Genomic DNA, 21968 nt, shown 5'->3' on the forward strand with positions numbered 1-21968 from the left:
TCAATATTTCCAGATATTCTATTTTCAGATGTCTCACCTTTTACAACAGATTCAATTACATGAAAATTAGTTTAAATTAGTTGGAAGTAGAATCTATAAAACTTTTGAATGCAATTTTACTACTTTCAAGTACACACAGTATAGAGTACCAAACTGTTAACTTAGTGTTACCAAATAGAGGCTCTGAGGACCCTGTTCCATTAAGTAGGTATGCTTCTTTTGTAATTTATGCTCCTTATAATTTTAAGCAATTCATTCATCTAATAAACGTTTTGTTCTGAGATTATGAAAAGGTTAATTTTGACCCAGGCTGAATTATCATCCTCACATTTGTAGTCTGAATAAATGAGATTTTTTTTTGTATGTTCTTTCAAGTTTCTTCTATAATTGTACCCAGGTAGCCTATACATCCTTTTTTCAAATGTTGTTCCATTATTTGTTTCTAAAACATTTATTCTTAATCTAAAATACAAACATACAAATCTTTTCCTGCTTTAAAAAAATGCTTTCTTACATCTTAGGTTCTTATGTTGAAGATGAAATATAGGTTCACTGTTACTGCTGTTTACTTCAAATATTCCTATGTAGGAAGCTGGTTCTCTAATGCTTAATTTATTTTTAATATAATTATCTTAAAGAGTAATTTCAAATGGAGGATATGTGTTAGAATTTTCTTATCTTTTAAATATTAAGACATCTTTAAAAGTTAGGGCATTTAACTTTTTATTGCTTTTTAAAATGACATATATAATAACATTTTCATGGAATAATTCTGACACGTGTATCAAGCAGGGGATTTAAATATCAACACAAGTGCTTAAGTTCAAAATACCTCCATTCCCTTACTTGTCTTTTAAATAAATATATTTAAATATATATTAAGTAAATACATAAAATTGATAGGTAGTAATCTCTAATCTTTGGAAAAGTACAATCAAATCCTTTTTAAGCAAAAGACAATTTTTAAAAGTAAACATTTTAGATATAATGTCAACATACTTTTATTCAAATCTCACTTTAATTTAATGTGTTGGTTAACATTAGACTTTAAAGGAATAATCTATAATCCTAAAAACTATTTAAAATACCTACTAAAAGGAAAATAATCACACTGATGCTTTGCTGTAACTGTCTTTGAATTCTAGGCACCAGAATTGTATTATATAGGAGTTTCCAATGAAGTGGACAGGTTTTAGAGTGTACATTATTCAGTCTCAAGAAAAATTAAGTTCAGTTTTCTAATTATTATGAACACTCATGAGGAGGATGCTAACTTTTTCATCTTCACTTACACTCAAAAGAGCAAATGAGGTAGTCAAAGGATGATGGGAAGAGCTCTCTAAAATGATCTAATCCAATTCCCTTACTTTATAGATAAGAAAACTAAGGCCAGGTCAAAATTGCTTTGGCAATTTACTATTTAATTCAGACCTGCACAACTTAGCAGTAGATAGGGGTCAAAATGAAAATAGTCTAAACTTCTTCAGGGCAAAGTCAGACTAGAGACAGACTGAGAATGGTTGGTTGCTGCGGGTCATGTGACAAACAGAAGAATGAATGCACAGTGACAACCCTACATTTTTTGAGGGCCACCCAAAATCCTTTGGCTGGTCATATGTTGTGCAGGCCTAGTTTAATTTCCTGTTAAGTCACTTTACCTAAGTCAATTTTTTCATCTGCAAAAAGGGGATAGTAATAATTGCACTACCTATTGTACCAAGTGGTTGGGATGAAAATGCCCTGCAACCAATGAAATGCTATATAGCAATATCAGATGTGATTATTGTTATAGGTAAGATATTCAAGCTAGATATGAGGCATTACCCAATAATTATAATAATTCCAAGACAGAGTAAGAAAACATCTATTTTAAATCTTTACAGGATAAATACAAATACCTTCTAGAATGGTCTGGGATCAAAGGACAATTGGTGGTGGGGTATAGTGGTGACATAGTGGAAAAAGCATTGAATTTGACATCTGGAGATGAGTTTAAGTGTGGCTCTGCCATTCAACTATGAGACCTTGGTTAAGTAACAAACATTTTCTATTCTCAGTTTTCTCATCTATAAAATGAAGATAATACCTGAAATACCTACTTCAGAGAGCTGTTGGGCAATTCTAGTGAGTTAATATAGGCAAAGTATTTTGAAAACCATAATGTACTATGTAAAATGTGAGTTATTACTATAAATTCTACTTTTCAGATTACTTCGTTTAGTGGTTATTCTGAACTATGAATACAATGTTATGCTTATCTAGTTAGAAAAGTGAAAGAATGATTTTCTAAGCTCCTATGTAAAATCTATTAACAAAATGGATGAAACAAATAGACTTCTACAAGACAGAACCAAATTTCATTTAAGATCCTTGTCTTTTCATCAACTATTCTTCTCCAACTCTCCCATTTGACCCAAGGAAGGGTTATTTTCATATTTTCAGTCTGGTTTCACATATACTCTGTGTAGTGACTGTTTTCTCCTACTATTTCTAGTACTTACATAAAATATTCAATTTCTCTCTGCTTGAAGGAACTGATTGGGGCTCATCTACACTTTCAAAACCCGATTGGCCAGTTAATAATGGCTATTCTGTTGGCAAAAAAACACTTTCATTCTTCTGCAATACAGGTTATATTATATTCCTCAGCTCAGAAATAAATTTAGTTACTTGGGGATGTGAATTTATTATCAAAACAGTTATGTATTTATAGTACTAGCTCCACTCAGTATGATAATACATACACAATGAATATGAATATGTTAAGGTTTTGTTTTTGCTGAAACAATTTTAAATTGTTTAATTATTTCTGTCTTAAAATCATTAGTCGCTCCCTGGGATTTGCAGCAAAAGATCCTTTTATTAAAAATATGTAACTTCTATGCTGCTACATGACACAGTTACCATATATTATGTTCAATCAAAGAGTTCTTGACTAAGTTTTTCTGAGGTTTGTTTTGATACATTCTTAAGCACTATATCCTTAAGTAGCAACTAAGTCCTGGGAAAAACTAGGTAGATTGCTTTCTCAAGGCAAAAACCCCATAGCACATTAAGAGAAAAAAAAAGATAATTTTTGATTTCCTTATTAAAATGAAGAGATTGGTAGTGACTTAAGTTCTCAAAGCCCAGAGCAAGAGGGCTAGAAGATCCTAACAAGCTGCAAAGGCCTAAGGATGGACATGTTTGTCCATCTTGAAAGGATAAGGACAACCTAGCTTCTAGCTAAATTCAAAGAAGCTCATCATCAGAAGGTTAGTTGAAGGGTGATAATTTTTCAACCACAGTAATTCTCAAAAACTATGTAGTCATAGAATACTCACATCAAAGAAATATCATTGTAAATAATTTGAGTATATAAATATATTTGGTTCAAAAGTTAACAAGGCTGAAGTCAGTTTATAAAGATGAGTGTCTTTCCAATGAATACATACTATCCAATGACAGAAACAAAGTTAAGCTAACCTGCTCTGAAAAATATAGGCACAGTTGGAAAGCTAACATTTTTACTTATACTCTTTATTCTGTATTTCCTTTCTAGTCAAAATGTAAATATTATTTCACCCTTTTATGTTTCATTTATTACTTGGTATTCATCAGAAAATGAGAACTAACTAAAGTAAATATGTTTCTGTTAATAATGCCCTGTGCCATTTTCTAGTGAGAGGCCCAAATCTGTAATTCATCTGCTTAATATCTTATGGTGACTAGAGTTCTCTCCCCAGTGTATGTATTCTATTTGTTTATATAAATGTGTACTGTTTATTTCCTGTCCCTTTTGATTCCCTCTTCCACTGAAGGGAAGAATTTTTTACATGTAAAATAATGAAACTGTATTGGAAAATTATGGAACAATATTTTACCTTTATTGTACATACATCAAGTCTGCTCCCTACCACCCTCCCCCCTCCCCAAAACACATAAAACATCTATAGATCTGGCAGAAAAGCTCTTTGATGTTTTTGGTGATGAGGAAATGGGCATACTGCACAAAGTATGGCACAGTATAAAGGGCCCTGGACTTGGGCAACTCACTTAATCTCTCCAGGCCTCAGTTTCCTTATTTGTAAAATGATGGGGTTGGCCTAAATGATCTTGAAGGTCCCACCCAGCTTGAAATTCTGCAATCCTATAACTGGAAAGTCAGGTTAGTCTCAGGCTCTACCACAATTTGCTGCCTGACCTTCAGCAATTTGCAACCTCTCTGGACGAGCTTTCTCACTGCAAAATCAGGGGGCTGGAAAAGATCATCTCTTAAGGCCGATTCCCCACTCAAAAAATGCTATGCCTCTAAACTTTAACCAAAGGAAAAGCAAGAATGTCCCAATATTTGACAACTTTTACTCTCACTGATGAACAGTTATAGAAAGTAAACGAATATTCAGGGTGTTTGTAAAGATTAAGGTCTTCAAGATCTCCCCAATCAAATTAATACATAAACTTTGAAAAAAGCTCTCCAAATTCCAGTTCCTCTGTAATCTAAATTTAATCAAGTAAGTAGTCACTGATAAAAATCAAAAGATAAAGTTGTGAACCAAGTCTTGGAAATATGTTTGTAATACTTTTCATTCTCCCTCAGGCTAAAAGGCCAGAGGGTGTCTAGGACTGGGGGTATCTAAAGAAAGCTTATTAGAATCACCTCCTCTCACACTATTTTCCTTCCTCCTTTAGGAAAAAAAAAAAAGAGAGACATCATTTATTTCATCCACAGGTCCCATTCCTTTATCCACCCATATATTTATGGGGGGAAGGGAGGGAAGGAAAGGAGAATCATCTCCTGGAGTTCTCCCTGGCGAGGCTGATCTTTCTCTGGCAGCCTTAGAAATACCTTGGAGAGGGTACACATAGCCACGCCAGAAGTTCATCTAGCACCCGTGGAACAACCCGGAGCAACAGGGTAATTGTTATTTATTTTAAGGGTGGGAAGGGAAAGGGTGAACTACACAGGGCTCCGGCAACCGGGGCACGAGTGCGGGGCACGACTGAGCCCCGGGACGGGGATGGGACGTTGGAGGGAGGCGGTGGGCAGAGGAATTCCTTTGGGGGGGGGAGGGCAGGAAGCAGGGGGGGGGGGGGGGGGAGGGATGGGGGGGGGGGGGAGGATGGAGGGATGGACGGTGGGACAAACCACAAACATCCTTCCCCTCCCCGAATACCCGGTCCTCCCTCGCCACTCCGGATCCTTTTGAGGCTCGCCCACCCTTCTTCCCACGCGCGGCGCGGCTGCGGAGTGGGGGGTGGGGGCAGCCCCGGAGGATGCTCTCCCGCCCTGCCCCGCCCCGCGGCGACCGCCTCGGACTGGAAGGCCTGACCCCCGGCTCTGCGCCAAGCCCTCCTTAGGCCTTGTCCCAGAGCCCGCGGTGTTGGCCCCCCACCCCACGCTCCGGCCCCCCCGCCCCCGGGAATAACGCCGAGGAGGCGGCGGCGGCTAGTCATGGCGGTTCGGCACCTCGAGGCACCGTCACCTTTTTTTCCCCCCTACTTTGCCGCCGAACGGCCGCAGCTCTTTCCAGCCGCCCCGAAATCTAAGGGGTCCGTCTCCAGCACCACAACCCGAGAGCAGTACCCCCCTCCCCGGCTCGCTCCGCCGCTCGCCTATTGGTCTTGGCCTCCGCCGCCGGCGTCTTTATTGGCCAACGCCGGGAGGCCCTGCATAACGATTGGTTAGGGCCGCCGTCGCTCCGCCGAGGGGGCCCGCAGAGCCCGCCTCCGCGGCGATCAGGTTAGTGTGCGCCGCGGGTGCTGGGGGCTCGAGAACCGAGCGGAGCTGGTTGAGCCTTCAAAGTCCTAAAACGCGCTGCCGTGGGTTCGGGGTTTATTGATTGAATACCGCCCAAGCGGGAGACTTCTGCAAAGAGGGAGCGAGAGATGGAAATGGAGAAACGGATTCATTTAGAGCTGCGGAACAGGACGCCCTCCGATGTGAGCATTTGCCAAAAATAGCTATATGTATTTCCACTTTTTTTGTGGGGTGGGGGTAGTGGTGGTGTATTTTTTATTTTTATTTTTTGGCGCGGGGGGTGGGGTAGGCTGGGAAGCCTGTCTGCAAATGAATTGCAAGGTTGTGGGGGTTGCAATGGCCATGCATGTTCCGGCTGCTATTGCCGCTGCCGCCGCTGCCCTTGGTGTGTGACTACCTGTGTATGTGTGTGTGTGTCTGTGTGTGTATGTGTCTGTGTGTGTGTGTGTGTGTGTGTGTGCACACCCCATTGGGGGGCCAGAAGGCGCACGCGTTATGGTCTGAGAGAATGAGGGAAAAAATAACACATTACGAGCCCGCTGCTCCAATGAGTCGGTGTCTGGATGAAAGATAAATGAAGGAAGAGGGGTGGGGGGAGTTAGAAGGGGCTGCCTACAGAATTAACCCCCCCCCCCGAAAAAAGAAGAAAAGAAAGAAGAAGAAAGGGAGAGAAAATCCCCCCCCACCCGTACCCCCTCCCTTCCCATGCACACAGCACACAATAAGTTTTGTGCTTCTTGAGTCGGGTTTAGTTCCCGATATATTTGGGCTAAGTACCCCCCCCCTAGGGAAGAAAGTGTGGGGAGAGAGGATGCAGTGGAGTTGGGAATGGTTCGAGTTTAAAGTGCGTCTTCATTTCTTTGCAGTGATCAGGCGAGAGACGGGGGAGCCATATTTGTAACTTTGTAGTGTTCGTGAACGCGCCCTTTCTCTCTCTCCCCCTCCCTCCCTCCCTTTCTCTGTCTCCCTTCCTCTTTCTCCTCTTTCTCCCTCACTCTATCTCACCTTCCCTCCAGCTGCTGAAGATTCTTCTTCTCCTCCACCCCTCAAAAAAGATTAAAAGGGGATTTTTTTTAAGGGAGAAGACGTTTGAAATAACCGCGCCTCCCCCCACCTTGAAAGCGATTTCAAGTTAGTAAAAGGCAGTGTGTCCCCTTTCTCACTCCAGTTCCCTGCAAACTCTGTCCCCCACAAAGGTGAAGGGCTTTTTGCTCCCTAAAACAAGCATTCCACCCCGGTTTTTTTTTCCTCCGCGGCTAGCACTTAGGCAGCTGTTGGGCGCCTGGCTGAATAAAAGAGAACAAGAAAGTTTGTCAGGACGCAAGCAGTCCATGGCTGGTGGCGGTGGTGGGTATTGGCTGTGTCCAGATTTATGCGAGCACCAGAAAACCTGTATCTCTTAAGATCGGAGCTTACCTCCCTTCGCTTTTATTGATTGGGCAGCGGCGGTAGCACTGACGGAAGAAACTTAAATGGATGGGAAACGAGAGAGCATCTTACAAAACACACCCAAGAAAAGGGGAAGGTGAAGTGTATGCACTAATTACCATGATAATTTTTGCAGTATCGACTTAGTTTATTCCCCATTTCTAGAAGATTGAGGTTGTTTATACTTTAAAAATAAAAGGACCGGGGTTATGGTAGTCTCGCCCAATTTTCCTTTCGAAGGGGCGCAGGGCGGGAAGAGATGAGGTTATCGCTGAAACCCGGGAGACGATGGGTTTCGTAGACTGGGCGCGTAGACAACTTTGAAAGCGTTATAACTGGACCCCAAGCACCACCACCCCCTCCAACCACCCCAGTAAAGACTAATCCTTGGGGAAGATGGAACCTTTCCACCCATTTCCTCCCTCCTCTCCTCCCTTCCTCCACTTCTCCTCCCATAATTTCTCTCCTAAACCTCGGTTTGACTTTTGAAACCAAGATTTGTTTTGTGCCCACACTATCATAACGCAGTTGTGTACACTCAATTTGCGTGTTTTATGGTTTGTTAGATGGGGGGGGGCTCATCGAAAGGAGAATTACTATAAATATTTTGGTAATGTTTTCATATCACATCTTTGGATAACTGCTCTAAGGTTTAGGGCATTAGGTTGTGGGGGGGGTGCTGCCGCGTGTAGTCGGCACGGAGACTGGTCTGGCCGCCTACTTCAACGACCCCCACCCAGCCATAGATAAGACCTAGAGCTATGTTCCCTGTTGGGGTGGGGAGGGGATGAGGCCAGCTTGGGCGACGATGTGGATCAAGTAGTGGGTTCTAAAAACATTCTTAACGAAATAGAAGTGAGATTGGGGAGCGAATCGAACCCGCTCTTTAAACTTCACAAAGTCTTCGTGTCTTATGTTGAGGGGGGAGGGGAATACGACGCGCATACTAAACGATATTTCACACGCGTCCTCCCTCCCCCCACCCCCTACCCTTCGTATTCTTTTTTCCCCAGATCCCTGCTTCACTCCAATGGGGAGTGGTTGGGCATTAGTGGGGGAGGAGGGGGGCAGTTTGCTTGTTGTTTGGTAAGAAAACAGGGTAATAAGAGACAAAGGGGATTGGGAAGGAGAGGAGAGAAGTGGGTGCGTGTATTTTTGTTTTCTTTCCGAAAGGATTCGAGAGAGCGCCCCCAGCGCCCCCCAAAATCTCCCCTTCCCCTAGTCCCCTTGTACACACCTCCAAATCCTTTCTCAACTTTGTCCCGGGGGCTGGCAACACCGCGTTGAAGCTGAAATAGGACGAGCAGCCATTTTTTCCTGGGTTTCTCCCGTCCCGCCCCCCCCTCCCCCATCGAGCTGCAAAAGAAAAATGCTGGGTTTGAAATGAAGGCGACTGTCTCCATGAGGATTTGTGCGATATTCGGGGAGGGAGATGTGGGACAAGGGTGTGCATTTGTGTTTTAGGGTGGGTGGCTGAGCGAGATATTTGATTGCCGTGAACCTGAGCTTTTAAATACTCAATATTATTTCTCCGGGGCAGTTTTTGAGCCTGAGGTGTTCAAACGGCTAGCACCCCTCTCCTCCTCCGCTTTGAGGTTAAGAAGAGAGGTGTACTTTATCGTTATTGGGGGAGGTGGGAGAAGGTTGCTCCGGAATTGCAGCGAAGGCTCTAGGGGCGCTTTCACTGCGCTCTGCGTGTATGTGCAACATGACTGCCAGCGCAGAGAGCTGCCATTTTGTCACTGTGGCTCTTGTCACTGGGGAGGGGAGAAAATAAAGGTAAAATGCTAAGTCTTGCGCCATCTCCGAAATCGCACCACAGGACTAGTTTCCAAACGAACTGACTGATGGTAGAGTGACCGATCAAGAGCTTGGCCGCTGCCTGATCTCTTTCGGGGGGCGGCGTAGGGGCGGGAGAGAGTGAACGAGGAACCCATATTTCGTGGTTTCTCTGCAGGGACGCCTCCCGCTCCCTTGGAGTCGCCCGCTGTCTTTAAATGGAATGTCCTGTATCTTTAAATGGAACGTTGTTGTTGTCCATGTTCTCTTGAGTAGTAACATTGAACGGATTGAATTCTCAGTGTAAACGGCAACACTGAATCAGGTTTTCTTCCTCCCGCGGTCCTTTCCCTACCCCAATATTTTGCCCTCCTATATTTTTCTCACCCTGAACCTCGGAGTTAACTTTTAAACATCGATATTGGTAGGTTTTGTTTTTTTTAAACCTAACATTATCATTTCACTGGAACTGGCCAAAGGTGGGCCAGACGCGATCTTTTTCTTTCTTCTTTTTTTTTGGGGGGGGGGGGTACGTTAAATGCACAAGACTTTTGATCTCTGATGCCCGCAGCAACAGCAGCAGCCACCGCTTCCTACGGGAGGGAACGAATTATTGATGAGTTGGGAAAACGCCTTCCTGGGCTGGGCTCTCCGGGAAGGTAGGTCGCGTTCTTTCTGTTTCTAGTGGGTTATTACAGCGCCTCCGCTGGCTGTCAGCGTTTAGTGGAAGTCCTAGAGTCCTCCCTCCCCCCCTCCTCATTTTTCTTTTGAGGAGATTAAGGTTATGAATATTTCCCTTAAACTAAAAGGAAATAGGATATTTAAAAAAAAGACAAAATCTTTATATTCATGGGTCTTCCTCTTGTTTATTTTCACAGAGCAAAATTAGTGCTGACTGCTTTTGGGTTGAGGCACTTTTTAAACAGAAGCATTATTTTTGAAAGGAAGGCTCTTCTGTGTGGCTTGACTAGCCAAACAGCTTACAGGTTAAAATATCTGAGTTGCAACCACCTGTTGCCAGATACTTTGATTGTGGGTGAATGAGCTTTCTTGTGAACACATGAATCCAGGACTATGCTGTTCTATTGACAACAATAAGGGGAGCCCCCTTTTGCAATAATGAAAGAAAACATTATTATTAGACTTTAGAATACATCGTATGATGATTTTTTAAGTCATACTTACCTGGTTATATTTCATCCAGGCTGATGATTATATTCCCAGAATATTTAGAACTGTGGGACCCAGGATTCTTAAAAGATCTTTGGAAGTTTTGGAGGGTGGGGTGGGAACAAAGCAGATATGAAATGTTGCCATAGACAATTAGAGATTGACTCTATAGGCATATATACACACACTTATTTTTTATTGTTATAGTAGTGATGAAAAGAATAGGTAGTATTTATTGGGAGAAGGTGATATATATATATATATATATATATCCTGAAGGTCTGAAACTTAGAGGAAAAACTGGAAAATATTACTGGTTAACTTGCATTAGGAGAAGCCCTCTTTTGTATATTTTTCAGGGAAATGAATTTGGTTACTGAATGTAACAGTACTTTCAATTAAGTGGCTAACTGGTCCAGATTCTCCAAAGCCGGAGCAACCACTGCTTCAGTCTCTATCCAGTGCTTCCTCACTCTCCCACTACAGTACAGGTGCAAGGACACTTCAAAGTAAAAACCCTTCCAGGTTTGGGGGGTCAGAAAAAGGCTAGGAATAGCTCTTGGGCAATACCTTTTTATGAAGATTTGTCCATAGCATATGTGGGGTAGGAATATGTATTCTCACATATTCAATCAGTAAGCATATTAAGTGCCTGCTGTGGGTTAGGCAATGGACATACAAAGACAAAAATGAAACAGTCCCTGCTTTTAAGGGGTATATGTTTTATATTACCAGTGCTCAGGTATTATGTAAATTGCCTGTATAGCACCTAGTAGGACCTTATTAAATGCTTGTTGAATTGCCACCCAACCTAGGCAGGACTATAACTAGGATTTTCCCCTTCTCTTCTAACCTTCTTCCTTAGAAAGGTTTCTTTTAAATCTCTTGGTGGTCTTATTTGGGTGCAGGTGAGGGGAAATGGCTACAGTAATTTAGATGGTAGCAGCTATCTGGGATTTCTACTGAGTAAGCCTTCAAAATCCACTGATCAATTCTTATTGACTCCTTTTGGAGGTATGACCTAAGCCACTGAAGACTGATAATCTGTGCCAATACTTAAAGAAACTCTGGAGGAGCCACCAGCACTTTTGGCCTCAGTCAGGTCAACAAGCATTTATTAGATGCCTACTATTGCCACCACTGTGTTAAGTACTGGGCATACCAAAAATACACGGAACTCCTTGGGGAGGGAGGGGAAGAGGGACAATAAACTCAGTCTCTAAAGGAGCTGACAATGCAACAGAGGAGACAGTTTGCAAATGACTATTGTACAAAAAGGACTATATGTAGGATACAATGAAAATAATCTCAGAAGGAAGACACTATCATTAAAGGGAACCAGAAAAGGCTTTTTGCAGAAGGTGGGATTTTAACTGAGCCTTGAAGAAGGAAGCCAGGAAAGCCAAGAGGCATAGACTAGGAGGGAGAGAATGACAGTCATAGGGGACAGTCAGTGAAAATGCCTCAGTTTGTTCTTCTGTAAAATGGAGAGGATTGGACTCTAACCTTTAAAGTCCCTTCCAGCCCTAAAGCTCTAATCCTGTGATTCTCTTGGTGTCATGGAGTTCTTATGTGGGAGACAATGTGGGGCCATAGAAGGAGATTTGGAATTGGAGAACATGGATTCAAATCCAAGCTTTGGCTCTTTTCACTTCTGTTAAGGTAAGCAAGTCACTTAATTTCTTGGGCTTCACTTTCCCCATCTGTAAAATGAAGGGATTAGACTACATGGATTCCAGCAACAGAAGCATCACAGAATGCTTTAAAGTGTTGGAGAGATCTTCTGAGAGGCAAATAGCAATGGTAGAAAAAGCCCTGGACTGAAAGGAGAAATAATGACTGAATTCATAGGAAATAGGTTCAAATAATGCCTCTGGTAATTACTGCCTGGGTGACTTTGGGCAAGTCACCTTTCTTAGCCCTCAGTGCCTTCATAAAATGGGAGGATTGGACTATAAATGGCTTCTGAAGTCTCTTCCAGGTGTGGATGTATGAGTTAACTGCCCAGTTGCTTTAGACTACATATTAAGCTCTTTCCAAGTTTTTATCTAGAATTCATGATTATAAAATATCGTGTGGTTAAATGTTTATCTTAAGATTATACTTTCAGTAATTCTAAAGCACTATAACAAACGGAAATTGGTATTGTTAAAAGCAGAGGCAGAGCTATAGAATTGTCTTCAACTACATACATCTGCACATTATGCATCTACTAGCATTTCATGTCAAATCCTTAGGGGTGGGGAACCTGCAGCCTTCAGGCAACGTGTGGCCCACTAGGTCCTGAAGTGTGGCCCTTTGACTGAATCCAGACTTCACAGAATAAATCACCTTAATAAAAGGACTTGTTCTGTAAAACTTGGACTCAGTCAAAAGGCAAAACTCAAGGACCTAGAAGGCCACATGTGGCCTTGAGGCTGAAGGTTCTTCACCCCTAGAGCCAGTCAATTGTCAGTAACGTGATATGAATGATTTAAAACTGTAGATAACCAAAAACTTTAGTTTCAACGACCACTTTATTTTCTACTAAACTTTTTTTCTTTATTGAAGTATTAATAAATAGACTGGTTTGATTTTTAGCTTTTTTTCTACCTTTGGACTGTAGTGCTAGTACTAAAGATTAGGGAAAATATAAGACTTAAGAAGAGAGGGGGATTATCAACTGCTGAAAAATCAGGATTTTGTACTTCAAGAGGGTATCAAACCACATATCAAGCTCGGTTTTCTGGCCCAAGCAGTTAATACTATTTCTGTAAAAATTTAAGTTTTACAAACATTTTCCAATGAAGTAGATGGCATATTATCCCTCTTTGCCAGACAAGGAAACTGAGGCCCAGGGAGCCTGTAACTTGACCAGAGTCAGACAGCAAATATATGTGAGAGCTAGGATTTCACATGTCTTCTGATTTCAAAGGCCCATGTTGTTTCTACCAAACCATGCTATCGGCTAAATCATTCTCTCTAGGCTAAGTTGTTCTTTGGAGGGTGAGGGGAACAGGGTGGGGCTGTCATACCTTTGAGTTCCTCCTCACGAATCATTCCTGGTTTGGAAATTCCTTCTTAGGGGTGGCTAGGTAGCGCAGTAAGTAAGAGTGCTGGCCAGGAGTCGGGAAGACCCAGGATCTGTTCTGGCCTCACATACTTAAAACACACACACACACAATGGCCATGTAACCTTGGGAAAGTTACTTAACCCCAATTGCTTTAAAAAAAAAAAAAAAAGAAAATTCCTTCTTACAAATACATACTGATGAACAGTTTGCCTTCTACTTAGAATCTGAAAAAAATTGTTTGGGACTACTGAAAGGAAAGGATAAATTACCTGCCCATAAGCACATACCTAATGTGTCTCAGAAGGCAAGCCTTGAACCAAAGTCTCCTAATTCCAAGGCTAGCCACCACGCTCTGCACCAGCATGCTTCTAACCTCTGCAGGCTTGAATGATTTACAGCAATTACTATTTGAAATACTGTATAACATTATGTGGCAGAGTTTGTGCTATTTCTTAACTATTAACCTTAGAGCAGGGATTTTCACTTTTTTGTGCCCTGGACTCCTTTGGCAATGTGGTGAAAACTGTGGGCTTCTTCCCTGAATCATGTTTTTAAATGGCTAAAATAACATAAGATTACAAGGGAAACCAGTTATATTGAAATGCACTTATCAGAAAATATATTTTAAAAGCTTCTAGACCCCACATTAAGAATTCCTGGCCTGGAACTTTAGTCTAAATGAAGTAAGCCAGATTGAAAATTTAAAGCTATAGAACTGTTGACATGCCTGACTTTGATTAGTAGGTAGCACAGTAGATAGATTGCTGGTCCTAGAATAAGGAAGACCTGAATTCCAAGCTAACCTCCTACTTACTGGCTTTGTGACCTTGGGCAAGTCACTTAACTTCTGTTTGCCTCAGTTTCATCATCTGTAAAATGGGGATAATAATAGCACTTACCTCCCAAAGTGGTTGTGAGGGTCAGATGAGATAACATAAGTGCTTAGCATAGTGTCTGGCATATAGTAAGTTACTATATAAATGTTAACTATTAGGGGCGGCTAGGTGGCAAAGTGAGTAAAGTGCTGGCCCCAGAGTCAGGAGGACCTGAATTCGGTTCCGACCTCAGATACTTAACACCCACACAAAAAAAACTAGCTGTGTAACCTTGGGCAAGTTACTTAATCCCAATTGCCCTCCAAAAAGCAAAAATAAAAGTTAACTCTCATAATCGTCATCATCTTGCCTGTTTGACCTCTCCTATGTGTTTATCATATTTTAACTTAATTATGATTATTTGTGTAAAATCTCACCAGGCAAAAAATTTATTGTTATTTTTTTTTCTACCACCAATACTTAGTACAGTGCCTTCTATGGAATAGGTATTTTTTATAAATGATTTTTAAAATTTCAGTTGAGTTGCCACCCCAAACTGTTCTTTACTCCTCTGCCTGACTTAGTTTATCTCCATGTCTAATTAGCTCTGGATCCAAATATATTCTAAACTAGTGGTAGACTATTGATTTGAATAGATGTGACAGAACATCAAAATCGCTATTGTAGTCTCAGTTCTTTCAGAAAGTAACAAACCTGTTACTTCGATATGCAGAGACAAAAGATAGAGTTTTCAGGTCTTTTGTCTTTTCATGAGACTATTCTACCTTAAAATTCAAGGTTCTAGTCCCCTAAGGAAGTATCCCTTTGATCAAGTTTCACTAATCATGCCATCTCCCCTCTCCATCAGATATACCCCAACTTGGGAAACATAGATTTTGGCAAACCCCTATAAACTTTAAGAATATATCATAACATTTAGATATTCTTGAGCCATAAATGATAGATAACAAATTAATTATGTTGAGAGAGGATTTTAAAGTTATAATTATTATAAAATGAGACAAATAGGGGCAGCTAGGTGGCACAGTGAGTAAAGTGCCGGCCTGGAGTCAGGAGGACCAGAGTTGGTTCCGGCCTTAGACACTTAACACCCACACAAAAAAACTAGCCTTGTAACCTTGGGCAAGTTACTTAACCCCAATTGCCCTCCAAAAGGAAAATAAAATGAGACAAATAATGCTCTGTTTTTCTGTACCATTTTATGAAACATGTAAATCACTGTTACAAGTTGTGATGGTATGCATTTTAATACAAAATTTTGTAAAGAAGAAATAATATTTTATTTCCTTATCTACAACCATAGGATTTGTTGCTGATAACCAGCTTGGAGGTTATCTAGCTCATCTCCCTTATTTCACAGTTAATGGAAGCACCCACAGAGGAAAGTAACTTGCTTCAGATAGAACTTCTTTCCTTCAAAGTGTTTTCATTTATTGTTTTAGCTATCCCATCCTTATTAAGATAATGTGAAGAAACTGAGGCATAGAGATATTTTGAAAGCCCTGAAACCAGTCAGAACTAGTATTAGGACCCAGGACTACAAACACAGCTGGGCCTAAGTACAGTTTGAAGGTACTTTGGTTCCCTCAGATTTCCCCAGTTAAAACCTGATCCAAGGAAATGATATGATATCAGTAATTTACTTTTAGTGTGAATTTAAGTTTATATGTTGCCTTTTAAAAGGATATTTCTATTTAGGGTCCCTAATGGATAGGGAAATTATTGGTGCCCTTGCTTAGGAGGTAGGAGACCTATATTCTTGTTCTAAGTCTCAAATTCACTTAACTCTTTGTGCTTGAGATGGAGAGTTAGAAAATTTCCTGAAACCTATCTACATGTGAGACTGGTCATGTCTCCAAGCCTTATATCTCTAAGATGACCTTTCCTGTGCCTGACATTGAAAGACTCACCCTCTTTAAAAGCTATTGGAACCCCATAGACCACCTTCCATGTTTCTAGTCTGATCCTCAAAGCTATCAACCAAGGGAGCAACCCCTGAGGGGAAGCAGCCTAGCATAACCACTATCACTAACTACTGAATAATTGTCACCTATGGACAGATAAGCCCAAGACTTTTGGCAATATTAGCATCTGAATCCCAATCACATGACTTGCATCCAGTCCGCCCTTAGTGGACATCATCCAGGGAAACAACCCTGGTAGAGATGCCACCTGGCAACTACTTCTGTGGATGCTACAGCCGTGGTGACTAATGACCAATGACCGGAAAACAAAAATTCTCACAACTGAAGCCTTAGCACTGTCAAATGCTTCAATGGGTGTGGTTTTATCAATGGAAATTTCACTGAAGAAAATACATTACCATCTGATTTGCTGCTGAACATTGTGGGTTGTCTCTGTTAAATTGTAAACTTGAGAATAGGGACTGTCTTTTGTATTTGTATTCCTAGAGCTTAGCACAGTAAATACATGCTTTTTCATTTACTCAAATGACAATAATAATCATAATCATACCTAACATGCAGCACTTGAAGGTTTGTAAAGCATCATGTATATATTATTTGATCATCATAATAGCTCAATGAAGTAGATATTCATCTTCACTCCCATTTTAGAGATGAATAAACTAAGGCCAAAAAAAAGGTTAAGTGACCTGCCCATGGTCACATAGTATCTGAGGGATACGGAGTTCAGAGTTATATCCATTAGCCAAACTGCCAAGTATTGTCTCTCCTGTTCAGTTCCCTACATCCAATACCCCTAATATCATACCTTATAATTGCCTCTGTCCCTCTGCCTCCCCCCGCCCCATCTTCTCCCTTGTTTCTCTTCTGACTTCATTTGTACTCTTCACTTTGGAATCATCCCCTAAGTAAATAATATAACCTAAATATTTCCTGAGCCATCCTTAACCCTAGTCATCTTACACAGGCCAGTTCACCACCATTGTCCCCCCTTTATGTACTGTATTAGTTTATAACACTCTTCTTTACCCCTCCCCAATCTCAGCTTTCTCTGAAGCCTTCCCTGACAAATTCTAGTTACCGTGTTAGTTTGAAGAGCCACAGAACAATTAGCTGCATATCTTTAAGTTTAGCTATTTTTTATTATATCCCCTCCAAATGTGGTGTTTCTACTTTCTTTAACAATGAAAATAGATCACTATTTATTGAAACTAGTAGATCTGTTCCATTTTTCATTTATTTGTTATTTGTTTGAAATTGCCACATTTGAACTTTAAACATCTCAGTCCCTGGTATGCTTTCCATGAAGAAGTAGAAATGACATATAGGAAAATAAAGTCAGGAAGAGTAGTGGAAGACCAAATAATACACACAGAAGGTATCTAGAGGCAAGACAATTTTGTGAGCATCAAGGAATCAATTTTCAAAATAATTGCAAGAGGGGAAGCCCCCAGCCAATAAGAAAAAACACACACACATTACAAATGGTAAATATTATTGGGGGAAAATGATTGACATTTTCAAAAAAAATGACATTAGAAACTAACAACCTATTTGTGTATTTTCTCATGTATAAAATCTCTAGAAGCATGACTTGGAGTTAGGAAGACCTGAGTGAATCCCACCTCAGATACTTATTTGGACAAGTCACTTAACTTCTGAGGGCTTTGGTTTCCTCATCTCTAAAATGAGAGGATTAAATTTGGCAACTTCTGAGGCCCTCTACCATTCTAAATCAGTGATGGTGTGAATGATCTACACAGAAAAGTAAAAATACGTGATTTCCTACAGCAGATCACAGTTACACAATTTACTGAAAGGTTGAGAGTACAAGATCTACTGTTTGTTGATTACAAAATATTTCATTCTCTATGGCAAAATGCAGTCTTTCTTTCAACAAAGTATTTCTCATGCCTATGTTAAGGTCAGATTCTGTGATAGATGTAAGCACAATGGTAACTTTGTTAATCAGTCTTCTGATTTTAATATTCAGTAAGGCATAAAACTTGGAGAGTAATGCTAAAAGATACATATTTGCCTTTGCCATGGAAGGATGTTCTTTACATAGTCCCAATTAAAGAGGAATTCCCTATATTTAAGTCCTAACCCCTGGATACTTCATAGATTTTTATACCTCAGAGAGATCAAAGAAAGAGGGCAAAGAAGAAAATGTTTACAGCATTTTAGTACCAAAGATCTGCAGTGGTTTGCCATTTCCTTCAGCTCATTTTACAGATGAAGAAACTGAGGCAAACAGTGAAGTGACTTGCCCAAGGTCACATACCTAATAAGTATCTGAGGTCAGATATGAATTCAGGAAGATTGAGTCTTCCTGAATCCAGGTTCACCACTATCCACTGTACCATCTACCTGCCTATATATTTTAGGACATGGTCACTGTGAAAATGCCTTTCCTTATATTTGACTATGCCTATTTGTTTTAGGGATTTTGTTTTTCTTTTTGGGAGGTGTGTGGGGGTAATCTTGTTGGTTGAAAATAAAAGAAATTTTAGGAAAAAAGGAGGAATACATAAATCCTATGTGGTTTCCCAGTTATAATCTGCAACCACTCAGGTTTTAAGATTTATGTAACAACCACACAAGAAAAACCAAATGGATGAAAAATGTCTTTTTTCCAGATTATTATATATAACTATTGAATTAGTCCACCAGTACACATGTCTTAAACAGACCCTGCAGGTTGACAGTGAGTTGGGCCCTGAATTGACAAGGTAGAAGAGAACAGAATGAATTGCATTTGGGAAATATGTAGTGCTAAATCTTCCAGCACATTGAGTAAGTTCTCTTTGGTAGATTTATGGGAAGAAGTAGAAAAAAGTACTATCAGACAGGGAAGCCTGGATAATATACCTTTGGAGGGAGTATCTTTTTTGATAAGATCACCAATCCAATGAAGTATAAGATTATTTCTCCAGTGTCTTGAATGGGTGACAGTGTGAACTTTCCTTCTCTCTTCTCTGACCTCATGTATCCCAGGAAGATACAAGAGGATGGATAAATAAACTCTTCTGTCCTGTTCTTAGTTATTACTTAATTCTAAGATCAGTAGCCTTTTAGTCCTCAATACTACTGGTAAGCCTAAAGGAGGAAGAAGAAAGAAAAGGAGTGGTTCTTTGTTTTATACTAATAGCATACATTTGTATGATAATGTTATACTTTTCAAGGCACATTTAAATGGCATGCTGTGTTTTTTTTTTCTTTGCTTTTTAGAGGGGGGAAGGCAGGGCAGTTGTGGTTAAGTGACTTGCCCAAGGTCACACAGCTAGTAAGTGTTAAGTGTCTGAGACCTTTGAACTCAGGTCCTCCTGACTCCAGGGCCTGTGCTCTATTCACTGCGCCACCTAGCTTCCCCTTTGCCGTATCTTTATAAAAATCCCAAAAGATAGGTAGGGCAGATGATCTATTCATTTTACAGATAAGGAAACTGAGATAAAGTCTAAGTAACTTAGTTTCATAATTCCAGTCTAACAAACATTTATTAAGTATATACAAGATACCATATTGAGCCCTGGAAATACAAAACCAAATTTCAGCAGTTCCTGCCCTCAGAGATGGGCACAAATTTGGGATCACACAGCTGGAAAGTGTCAGAGGCCAGATTTAAACTCACATAACTTGGAAAGAAGGAAGAGAGCACAAGAAAGAATCAGAAGAGGTCCCCTGAGGAGGGGGCACAGCACTGAGCCTTGGAAGAAGCTAAGAGCCAGAGGTGGGCATGAGGGACAGGCTTATGCCTAAAGCACAGAGGTGAAAGATGGAGTGCTAAGTTAGAAGAATAGCCAGTAGTTTGGCTAGATTATAAAGTATGTAAAGGGTAGGGATATGTAAAAAGCTTGCAAAGGCTGGCTGTGTCCAGATTGTGAAGGACTTTAAACGAGAAGTTGAGGTGTTTTTATTTTATGCTAGAGGCAGTAGGGAGCCATTGAAGGTTCCTGATAAGAGGAATAGCAGGGAATGTGGAGGGGGAAGACTGGTGACTGAGCCAAAATAGGAGACTTGCAATAGTCCATATGAGAGGAGATGAGGGCCTGAAGTAGGGTGGTGGCCCTATGAGTAGAAATAAGGGGACAGATGCAAGAAATAGGGTGCAAGTAGAATCATTAAGATTTGATAATTGATTGAATATACCTCAGGCGTGAGAGAAGGAAAAAAATCAAGTCAACAAGCATTTTTTAAGCACTTACTCTATGGTTCAGGTTTATTCTAAGTGTTGGGGATACAAAGGAAAGGAAAAAATTCTTCCTGCCCTCAAGGACCTCACAGTCTAATGGGGGAAGACAGCACATAAAAGGAAGCTGCCAAGTGAAGGGATTACCTTGGGAATATGGTAGAGAAAGTCCAAAGAGTCAGAATGAAGACAGGATTGGCCTGGGCCACCTCCCTAAAATAAAGGTTCTGGGATGAACCAGCCAATCAGGGGCAGAGGGTACTCCTGGTGTGAGAAGTCCAGGGGTAGGATGATCCTCTAGGGCAAAGTTATTTCTGTGGCATGGCCGAGAAAGCCCAGTGAGTTGGGAGCAGAGCCTGAAAACGGAAATGATCCTGAACAAATCAATTGTTAGAAAAAGAAGGGATCTTCAAGAACTACCTCATGCTGTAGTTGTAGGAGCCGAGGTCCGAAGCTGTAGTTCATCTCTTAGGTGCTCAGGACACTGACTGTGGGACACAGCCACGAGTGGAGCTCAGTTTCTCTTCCTTTCCAGGCCAGCACTTGTTCTATTGCACCGCCCATAGCAGCTGTGCATCTCCTGACTGCCACAAGTCCTGTGCTCATTCTTTCTGAGGTTGATGTCATAGTAGACAACTAGCACACTCTCCCATCAATCTCCCCAGCGTAACTTTGGACTCAAGAGGCCATTCGGCATTTCTGAATACCTTAGAAGAGAAAGGTGGGTGTCCTTCCGTGGGGGTGGGGTGGGGACAGGCCATTCACAGTCCTGTGGTGCCCCCTGAGACTCCCTGATGCCCTAGAGCAGCTTCCCCCATTGTGTAGTAAAGAGAGGGCCGGACATGGGACTAGGTTAAAATGCCACGCTGACTTTTTACTAGCTGTGTGACTGTGGGCAACTAACTTAACCCTCAGCTATAAAATGGGGATGATACTTTTAGGGACGGCTTCACAGAAATGTTAGGAGACTCAAATGGCATATCTTGAGAAAGTTCCTTGTCAGCTTTCAAGTACCCCATGAATGATGATTATCATTTCTCAGAGAAGCCAGGGGAAGTGGTGGGGAGAAGCAAAAATCAGTGAAGGAAGGAAGAGAGAGAAGGAGGGAGACGACTTCACATAACCAGCAGGCTGATGAGCCTCCGAATGCTGGAGAGTTGACTCCTGGTATTTCTAGGAGATGCAGGAACTGCTATGCAAAGCCAAGAACAGAACCAGGTTGTGCAGGGACTGTTCATCCATCCATCCCCCAGAAGGTCTGTACTGCCAGATCTCTGGTGCCTTCTGTGGTGGCGATGGGAACTGTGTGTGTGGCTTGTATGAGGTGGTGCATTATGGAGGGAGGAGGGAAATGAGAGATTTAGCAGGATTACTGTCAGATTCAGTAAAGTGCCTTGTGTGCTATTTGGAGGAAAGGGAGTCTGGAGAGATCCACCTTAGCACAGTAATAATGAAGACTCATTTTGTGGCTGGGCAATTCTTTTAGTCTTGAGTAGTCCCACATTAGTTCTGAGCAGTGGTGGTGGGTGGAGTCCACCGACAGGTCTTACAGACATCAGGAAAAGGAAGGGAGGAAAAAAAACAAGTTACTTATTTTGAGTGCCTACTGCAGAGGGCATATGGCTAGGCACTGTATGGAGATGGATATAGAAGAAGTACATGGCCTTGAGAAATTTAGTCAAGTTTGGGAGGTGAGACATATACACACAAAAAAGAAAGTGTATGAGTAAGTGCTAAACTATATGGCACAGACTCTAAGTGCTCTTAGGCAAGTAAAAAAAGGGGGGGGGGATCATAAGAAAGGAAGGAAGGAAAGAGAGTAAGAGTAAGAGAGGCCTACCCCTTCCC

The 21968-nt window shown here is 41.3% G+C and overlaps 1 protein-coding gene and 1 long non-coding RNA gene across 2 annotated transcripts in view; one reads left to right on the forward strand and one right to left on the reverse strand.

The window, feature by feature from the left end:
- Positions 1–9604, reverse strand: part of LOC138169083 (uncharacterized) — a 116105-nt gene extending 106501 nt beyond the window's left edge. Inside the window, exon 1 of the long non-coding RNA XR_011170263.1 lies at positions 8406–9604. This is a non-coding gene — a long non-coding RNA (uncharacterized lncRNA). The remainder of the gene's footprint in view (positions 1–8405) is intronic.
- Positions 5687–21968, forward strand: part of ANP32A (acidic nuclear phosphoprotein 32 family member A) — a 52229-nt gene continuing 35947 nt past the window's right edge. The window contains exon 1 of the mRNA XM_069098216.1: positions 5687–5922. Within this exon, the coding sequence (XP_068954317.1) occupies positions 5869–5922 (54 nt within the window). The 5' untranslated portion in view covers positions 5687–5868. The remainder of the gene's footprint in view (positions 5923–21968) is intronic.

Source organism: Petaurus breviceps, unplaced genomic scaffold (genome assembly GCF_028583685.1).
Source record: "Petaurus breviceps papuanus isolate PSGF00001 unplaced genomic scaffold, PetGlider_PUasm1.0 37, whole genome shotgun sequence".
Classification (NCBI taxonomy): Eukaryota; Metazoa; Chordata; class Mammalia; order Diprotodontia; family Petauridae; genus Petaurus; species Petaurus breviceps.